The following is a 9,366-nucleotide window of genomic DNA, read 5'->3' as shown; positions in this document are numbered from 1 at the left end:
TCGTCCTCTCAAAATTCATGCAAAACTTCCTGGAAGCCCAAAAGCTTAATAAGTTTGAGTATTGTATCATTTGTGAGTCTACATATGCACTACATAGTCTTTTTTACGCATTGTTTGTACATTGGGCTACATATACATATCAAATGCAGACAAATATTTTCTTAGGAGAGTCATGTATGATCTACTGTGCAGCTGGTCCCGGCGGAGGTTCGAGTCCTCCCTCGGGCATGGGTGTGTGTGTTTGTCCTTAGGATAATTTAGGTTAAGTAGTGTGTAAGCTTAGGGACTGATGACCTTAGCAGTTAAGTCCCATAAGATTTCACACACATTCATGTATAATCTATTATTATTATGATTCAGATCTGGATGACAAACTATACTCAACAGTTACTTTTAGAGGTGAGGACTGATATTCAAGACATAGTGTTCACAAAAGTGAAAATAAGAACTTAACATGGACATACACATAGCAATATTTTTAAAATGCTTGGCAAATATTAGTTTCCGCTTTGTGGTTCAGATCTCTCACTACTCTATGAATTATTACGTTATTTCATTCACAGAATGACGATCACAGCTGCATGTCGTGGAGACATCTTAAGATCTTCAGCGGCACATGACGATGTTCTCTGGTAAGTTCAGAATCTCTGCGTCTCACTCAGGTTCCTCATTTCCGAGATCAGCAGTGAGTTGCCGACTACTTCCGCCGAATCGAGCGTCCATCTCCTGGTTGATCTGCGCGAACGTCTTGCCCTTGGTCTCGGGCAGCAGGAAGTAGGTGTACACAGCGCCGCACACACACAGCACGGAGAAGGCCCAGAAGGACCAGTAGGCGCCCACGCTGTCCGACACCACCTGGAACATCTTCTTCAGGAAGAAGCCGTACAGCGCTATCACCGTCGTGTTGATGGGTGTGGCGGCGCCCTTTACAGAGACGTGGTATATCTCGCCTATTATCGGGTAGAGGACTGAACCTGCGCCGAAACTGAAGGAGACCTGCAACACAGTTACAAACTCTTGCAACAGGGTGCAATGGAATGTCGACCTATCAGTAAAAGTCTAATGCTTGGTTACTGCCAACACCACGCCCAGTTTCGTGCCACATTTAGATGATATGAGTTTTATTAAAAGAAGAAATGCGCTCATAATCAGTCACTGAACAATTCGCGACGCGCTTCGAAGGCTTTGTTTCACCTTTTGCTGACACTCTTGAATTTTTACCCCTCATCGCATCTCTGATGAACGCAAGATCGTTAAAGATTTAATTGAATTTTACCTCAGATAACATAGAATAAGACTTCTTCAACACCGTATGCGCTCCTCTCTTAGGTTTGCTGCAAACACCAGCAGTTTAGTTACATTTTGTTGTATACTTCAGTCTAAGAATTCTGAAACAGAACTCTAATATGTTGTTGTTGTTGTTGTTGTGGTGGTCAGTCCTGAGACTGGTTTGATGCAGCTCTCTATGCTACTCTATCCTGTGCAAGCTTTTTCATCTCCCAGTACCTACTGCAACCTACATCCCTTTGAATCTGCTTAGTGTATCCATCTCTTGGTCTCCCTCTACGATTTTTACCCTCCACGCTGCCCTCCAATATTAAATTGGTGATCCCTTGATGCCTCAGAACATGTCCTACCAACCGATCCCTTCTTACTCTAATATGATCAATACCAAATATTTTTAAACGTTTAATGCTAGTTTGAAGTTACAAATATTCCTAAATGGCTATACATTTAAATACAGAGCTCTTGAAGTTATTACCGCAATATACAGAAACAGTCGGAAAAGTTTGTAACAGTGTTGCAGGGTAGTTTGTGCTGAAAAATAATTGTTAAGAAGCAAAATCGATAGTTTGCGCCGTTTTCGAGTTAATTAGCACTGAAGTTAGCCAGTCAGGTTGTTGCGCGCACAAATCCAAGCAACCTGGCAGAAACGGTGTCGCCAAACGTGTTCTTTGTCTGGTTTCTTAAAAGCGAACAAGATAGCGATACAAAAATCGGACAAGGGACTTTAGTACGGACTGAATCCGACCCTAAGGCTGAGCAGTCTCTTGCGCTATCATCTACAGTTTTAGGACGACGATCACTAATTGTACCTGGCGGGCCGCTTGAATCTGCTCGCGCAACGGCCTGATTGGCTAGCTTCAGTACTAATTAACTCGGAAACAGCACAGCGTATCGAATTTTTTATCAACAACTATTTCACATCACAAACTATCCTGCAACACCCTTACAAGCTTTTCAGACTTTTTCTAACCATCCTGAATGTTGTATATTCCTTGAATGATTTGGGATAGGTGTGTAAAAGTAGTGACGTACTAGCGGGAATTAAGTGCGGATAAAACACACATAGTGTTACTGGGTCGAATACAGAGGTGTAAGAGAAGTAATATATAAAATTAATAAAAAAAACTACCTACAATGGTGTCGAATTCGTATTCTGGTGTTCCTAGAGTGATTGCAGACTGTTACGATGTCATTCAAGGTCAAGTTTAGATGGTAATAGGAATAGTATCCTGTACGACCTTCTGGATTGACTAATGGGGCCAGAAACATTACTCCCGTGTCTCTATCGCTTGAGAAAATGGAATAAAAAGTAATCGAGCACACTGTGTAATCAATCACTTGCTGACAAAAGTCTGATTATGTATACGATACTTTTACGTCTTTTTCCTCAGATGTTTTTTCCAATAAACAGCTGTAGTCAGACATGGTACCGTGCATACGCTGCAGCATAATATTATATAAAAACAGACGTCTCTTACATTGAAGCCAATCATGGCAGCGAGTGGCACCCAGGCGAAGGCGGAAGGGACGCCTCCTCGGACGTCGTTGACGTAGAAGTAGGCGCCCTCAACAGCGAGGCAGACGCCGCAGGTTACCAGAGACACCATGGCGAGCGTCTTCCGACCGAACCGGTCAATCACTAATGACGCCCCGACGCTCGACAAGAGCTGGACAGAGATCTGCATAATAGAGGACAAGTTCGGATCGAGTTCACTGCCGCTCATTTTGTATATCGTGTTCGTGTAAGTCGACAGCGCTATAGCGCCGGTGGACATTTGCAGTATAATGAAACCTAATGTTACGAGCAGTGTCCGACGATGCACTGGTATCGTCAGCAGGTCTTTAAGCTTTCCTTTCGTTTCTTGCTTCCGCCGTATGCTGTCATGCATCATGTCCAGTTCCGCCTTTAGCTCCTCGGGGCTGAGATTTCCCTTTATCTTCTGAAGTGTATTGACGGCGTCTTGTTCCGTGCGTCGCATTAAAAGGAAGTACGGTGATTCGGGCATCCATACAAAGGTGATGAAAAAAATAACGGGTAAGGTTGCACAAATAGCAGCGGCATTCGTAATAGAGAGGTAAGGGCCGAGGCAGTAGATCAACAAACTGCCAGTATCCGTCAGCACATTGTGAACAGTTATGATTGTGCCCCGTATGTCGGCGTCGGCAATTTCAGACAGGTACATTGGCATCACGGTGTTGATGAGTCCGCCACTGAGGCTGCCGATTGACCTCGCGGCAAGGAGCATGCCGAAGGAGTCGGCGAAGGCGACCATCAGCCACCAGACGAGGAGGGGCAGGGCGGCGGCCAGCAGCAGCTTCTTCCGGCCCACGCGGTCCACGGCGAACCCGGAGGCAAATATGCCGACCAGCATGGTGAGCGAGTTGATGGACGCCAGCCACGAGGCCTCGTCGGCCGTCAACGGGACGGGCGAGTCCTCAGACTCGAGGATGAGCAGAGTCGGCGCGGGCCATCCCATGAACGACCCGTACGACGCGTAGATCAGTGTCGCTACAACAGACAGATAATGTAATTCGTCAGTGCCCCTTCAGCATTGGAGACAGTTTTCAAAGCGCGGATACACGATGTAAAAAAGAAGGCTGTTGAAAGGTTTTTAGAGGTTTCTAACTGAGTACCCAGTGTTGCCCAGGTATGTACTTTATTCCAACTTTCTGTTAGTCCACCTCCCTCTTCCTTCTCTCTCTGTTCACTTCCTCCTCCCGTCATCTATGTCCATCTCCTCCTGCCACTCCCTCGTCCATCTGCTCCTTCCCCTGTTTGCCCATCTGTTCCTCCCTTCGCTCTCCGCCCATTTGCACCCCCCCCCCCCCTTTGTCCATCTGCTTCTTCACCCTCTGTCCATCTCATCCTCCCTCCTCTGTCCTCCTCAAGTCCTCTGTCTCCTCCTCCCCTTTGTTCATCTCCTCCTGCCTCTCCCTCTGTCCATTTCTTCCTTCCCTCACTCTATTCATCTCTTCTTCCCTCTCCCTCTCTCTCTGTCCGTCTCCTCTCTTCTCCCCCGTATTTATGACCAACTCATACTTTCCCCTCTCTGCCTGACCATCTGCTCCTTGCCCATTCTCTCTATATGTTATGGCTCTCACAATATTTCTTTGATAGTAAGTAGTATGTGTACGAAGTTTTGTTGAAATCGATCCAGGGGTTTAGGAGGAGCTTTTTACTTTGGACTTCGACAGCATACTCACTTCTCATATTTTTCACATATGTTTAACATATTTCATAAGTGTTTGTACAAATATTTCACTTGTACCTCTAGTGATTTCGCTCTGCAGTTTCGTTTTCACGCTGGTCAATGTTTGTGACATCATATCTCGTGAACTATATGTCGTGCATTAACATAGTTTTTTTAGGTTCATCCAGCGGTACATGTGAATACTGTCCACGAAATCCGTTGCGAATAGATTTAGTAGTGAAGAAGTAATAAATCAGTACGTCGTACATTATACAGCTGTTTTCCACGCATCTCAGTGCTTATGGCACCATATCTCATGAACTGTATCGCACAATGCTTTATTTTTGCAAGTATATTCAGTGGTATATGTGAATACTGCCTGCAAAATTTGTTGCAAGCTGAGTTAGAAGTAAAAGTTCATGCCTGATGCCGCCGTTTTACTACAAGCGCAGCAAAAACGTAGTAAGCGTAAACGTTTCTTCCATTCACTATTTTGTGGGGCGTGTCAGCTAGTAGAAGTCTCGTAAAGTTCGAAATCATGTGTGTAGGTGGTTGCAAGTCACTAACAGCTCTCATTCTCAAATACTGGATGAATATAGTCTGCCTATTTGTGCATCGCTAACTACGCGTCTGTCTCACCGCCACCCCCACTCCTACTCTTTTGGGAGGTAGGTAGTTCTTACCCCGACAGTGGTTCTTTCCAGACAGTAAGTGATATCCAGTTTTGGTTGAAATCCAACCAGTAGCTTAGGAAGAGATGTGGAGCATACATTCACTGATACTTTACACTTTCATGATATGTGTGGATTACTGAGAAACTTCACCATTTTGTTGTTCCCATGTAATTTAATTCACCTAATAGCTGAACAGACACGTTTATAGAAAATTCGTAGAACTTATCCGTCCGCACTTTCTGGAAGTTGTATCGCTGAGAATTAGTTTTCAACACGTCACGGAGCCTGTTATGAACTGCACTAGATATTTATACAGCAGTACCCAACACGTCCAAATCATCGTGTCTAATGGTCAAACTCTTAGACCAAAAATAGTTACAATAAATAAACAAATAAAGTGGGTAAATTAATTCGCTGAATTGGGATCAAATTATCTTTCAAATAATAAACAGCCATTGAGAATAAAATAGCAAGATTTGTTCGGTGTTTGTATGAGGAGAAGTGGCAGTAGTGTTCTACTTCTTGCCACAGGATCTTGGCTCCTGACATAGATCTTCAAGGTTTCCATAATTAAAGTTCCACTTTCAAAACGCCGTAGAAAGAGAACTACTGCTTATAATGACATCAAATTTGAACAGCATATTTTGATGCAGAGGGAACGCTCATGGAAAAAAAGAAACTTAGATTTGACCAATAGATAGCGCTGTGTCAGATTATGCTCACCAACGAACGCGCAGCACACGGCTGTTACTCATTTTGCCCCCGAGACTTCCAACGTGACTGTCTGCACTACAAATTGCGCGCTGGAGCTATTTCACAAGAACACTGACTATTCTGATGGCCCTGCAGAAGTTCCAGACACTCAAGGGTATAAAAAAACGTATTGGTCTGATATTTGCCAAGTGTCTGGAGAAAGTAATTACAATATTCGAAAAGACACATTCTTTTGAACTCCAGTGTGGCAGAGGCAGCAAAGCAGTTGATCTGACGTCTGTCGCAGGGTGTGGCCATAGGACTGCAGGAGAGGTTGTAACGTGCGCGTGGGGCACACAATACTCGTTAAAGCCTGTACTATGGTAAGTGAGCGGGGTTCACCTTATGAGACAGGATTTTCATATAGATATCGACCGCGTGTACCTGAATGGTGGCAAATCAGACTTACACCCACTCTGTAATAACAATGATCCGTCGAGCAAGTCCGAAATGTTAGTACACGTCAGGATGGACCAAAAGCAACACCGAAGATACTACCAATTTAATAATAATACGGTCGCCAGCCTAATTAGGCATTAACTGAGTTTCTTCCCTGTACAAGTTGGTAGATATTCAACAACAAGTAGTAACACTGCATAATATAGTAGAATTTTAGAACCAGAAAATCTATTGAACTGATAGTTTCACGTTCTGTACTGATATGGAAAAACCATGAATACACAACACTACACTACAATGTATACTACAAAACTTCATACTGTCTATTGATCTGATTAAAATCGGGCATAGGTTACCCTAGAAATAGCACTTTCGAGCCACACACAAAATGTCAATTTTGATAAAGATAAAACACTGATAAATTTTTACTTTTATATTGACTTTAACTTTTACTGGTCAAACCAATTTAGAACATTTCAGAATTCAAATGAATAAAAAGGGGAGGGGGGTCCTGAAACTGTTATGATCACTGTATTAAAAAAATTGATTACTGAAATTATTATGTGTTCAAGATTTCCAGTATATGAGTTACTACTCTTTTTATCTTATTTACTACTCATTTAAATACCTTCATATCTGTCTCGAAATAATTAAACTTCATTACTATACCAATATTAAATTCATCTTTCAACTTCGTTAGTCCTTCGTTATTCATTTACTGGTTCATTAACAAAACAGTTCTTTAAACACCATTCTAACATAGCTAGGTATGCAAGTAATTATTATTAACACAAAGTTTAATTTTTCATTTCGGGACACTCGAATTACACAACATTTGGAAAGGACCCTGTCTAGGTTAGTTGTGAGGATAATGGGGGAAAGTTCTGGTAAAATTTAGGTTATTATTGAACAGTTCACTCTATGGTCCATATGAATACAGTACTAAAAGTTTCAACCTGCTTGTATCGATGCGGCGGTTGGCGGGCGGCGAGATGGCGAGGCACAGAGCACACATACAACCACAGCTATGGCTCTCGATGTATCCGCACTTTAATTCTTCTTAGCGTCGCAATACTTTTCCATTTAGTGCCTACGGAATTTTGCCATGCTGCGTGGAATTTGGAACGGCATACCCGAGGCTCAGTGAAGCTACGTCTCCCAGTAGAGCCTCCTCGATCCAGAACGTGTTGCTCAGACCAACGCCAAACTCCAACTACTACTGCTGAGCCCGTTGTGCCGTGCAGTGCCCGTGCGCATTTTCCCGCGCTCGCCTGCCATCCACCTTTTACCGCTCCCTTACAGACAGGGTATTCACCCGAGGTTTTGCATTCTACATATCCTAACACATTGCCTACGTATGGACCAGACGCACATTTACAATTTTAAACATCTTACAACAGTTTCAACATTTGTTACATTTCAATTCTATTACCATATTGCTTGACATTTTACATAAACATTAATATTCACATTGAAACTCGTTTACAGTTTTCTTAACACAATGGATGAAACAAAAAAGAAATGAAATCAGAACATGAATTACACTAGTTTATCGAAAAAATCAGATGGAAAAAAATGTACTTATATGTACAATAGTACAACGTCGTTGTTGGTACAGGGTCGAGCAGTAGTGTGTAAACATGCAGTGTACCGGGAACTGCTCGAACGTAGGATATGCCTGCAGCCTAAGGTGAATTAAAAATTACGAAACATCCTGCATTGCCGTCCATACAAAATCACCCATGTTCAGTAGTTGCTTCTTGTTGGTCTGCCAGCAAGACAAACGATCGCTCTCGAATTTCCTGCTCGCATGGAAGTGGCCTATGAATGGTCATGGAACATTCTGTGAACAAACGAAGCCCATTTCCATATTCAAGGACACGCCAATACGCACAATTGCATAATACGGGAAACGGAAAACCCGCACGATCATCAACCGGTAGTACTTTATTCTGCGAAGGTCACACTGTTGTGCGGATTGCCGGCATCATTTATCGAAGGACAGAATTTTTTCTTTGAGATGAGTCCTGCTTGTCCTGTTGCGACTCATTTATCATTTGTAGCCGACCCCAGTTACGGTAAGGCGCTTATAGTGCCATCTATTGATAATTATTTTTCCCCGTAACGTTTCCCCTTCGTCAGTATCACGCTGTTCAGATTTGACGTCATCCTGAGCAGCGGTTGTCTTTCTACAGCTCTTTGAAACTGGAACTTCAACTATGGACGCCAACGGCCTTTCCGTAGTGGTAACACTGGGTTTCGTCAGATCACTGAAGCGCTGTTGGGCTAGGTTAGTACTTGGATGGGTTACCATTCGGGTCCGCCGAGTGCTGTTGGCAAGCGTGGTGCACGCAGCCCTTGTGAGGCCAATTGAGGAAGTACTTGACTGAGAAGTAGCGGCACATGTCTCGAAAACTGACATCGGCTGAGAGGGCGGTATGTTGACCACATGTCCATCCGCGTCCCCTGACGCCTAGGGGCTGAGGATGACACGGCGGTCAATCGCTACCGTTTGGCCATCAAAGCCTGTTCGAATAGTGTATTGCCCCCTTTTTTAAAAAACTATTGGCACCCTGAGCATTAATAGACTGGCAATAATGAATAAGCATCACTGGTGTCACTGAAGTCAGCACTTTGCGCTCGCCGTAATATTATGACTCTAGGGGTCGTGTAAACAACTATTTGCGTAGTGATAAAACAGTCGTAAGAAATAGGGATAAAGTTTTGGCATACAGGTCAATATGTGCAGCGTGTTAGGCTGCAATTTTTCGTACCGCAAAAGGGAGATATAAGGAAAGGAATATGTTTCAGTGCATGTTTAAGTAGAACACCTTGCGTATATTTGAATTTGTACTGTGTGTAAATGTAAATAACTACATTACAGTTTATCTTGCCTGACGCCAGACTTTAAACAGTTTATGTATGTTTAAAGGGTTTTAACAAATTTAGTACCCTATTGACCCAAAAAAGCCGCACTTATTACATAAATTCCATCCTCTAAAAGTTAGGATGCAGCTTATTTCCGTTACGTTGTCTTTTTACACACAGCTGCTGTACAAAAA

The 9,366-nt window shown here is 43.2% G+C and overlaps 1 protein-coding gene across 1 annotated transcript in view; it reads right to left on the bottom strand.

Annotated features, from left to right (window-relative positions):
• Nucleotides 1–654: 654 nt before the first annotated feature.
• The window catches only part of LOC124589866 (facilitated trehalose transporter Tret1-like), a 34,921-nt gene continuing 26,209 nt past the window's right edge, over nucleotides 655–9,366 (bottom strand). The window contains exons 2-3 of the mRNA XM_047131608.1: nucleotides 2,766–3,796; nucleotides 655–996 (exon numbers count right to left, since the gene is read on the bottom strand). Of these exons, the coding sequence (XP_046987564.1) occupies nucleotides 655–996; nucleotides 2,766–3,796 (1,373 nt within the window). The remainder of the gene's footprint in view (nucleotides 997–2,765; nucleotides 3,797–9,366) is intronic.

This window comes from Schistocerca americana, chromosome 1 (assembly GCF_021461395.2).
Source record: "Schistocerca americana isolate TAMUIC-IGC-003095 chromosome 1, iqSchAmer2.1, whole genome shotgun sequence".
Lineage (NCBI taxonomy): Eukaryota > Metazoa > Arthropoda > Insecta > Orthoptera > Acrididae > Schistocerca > Schistocerca americana.
This window is presented reverse-complemented; position numbering and strand designations above follow the sequence as displayed.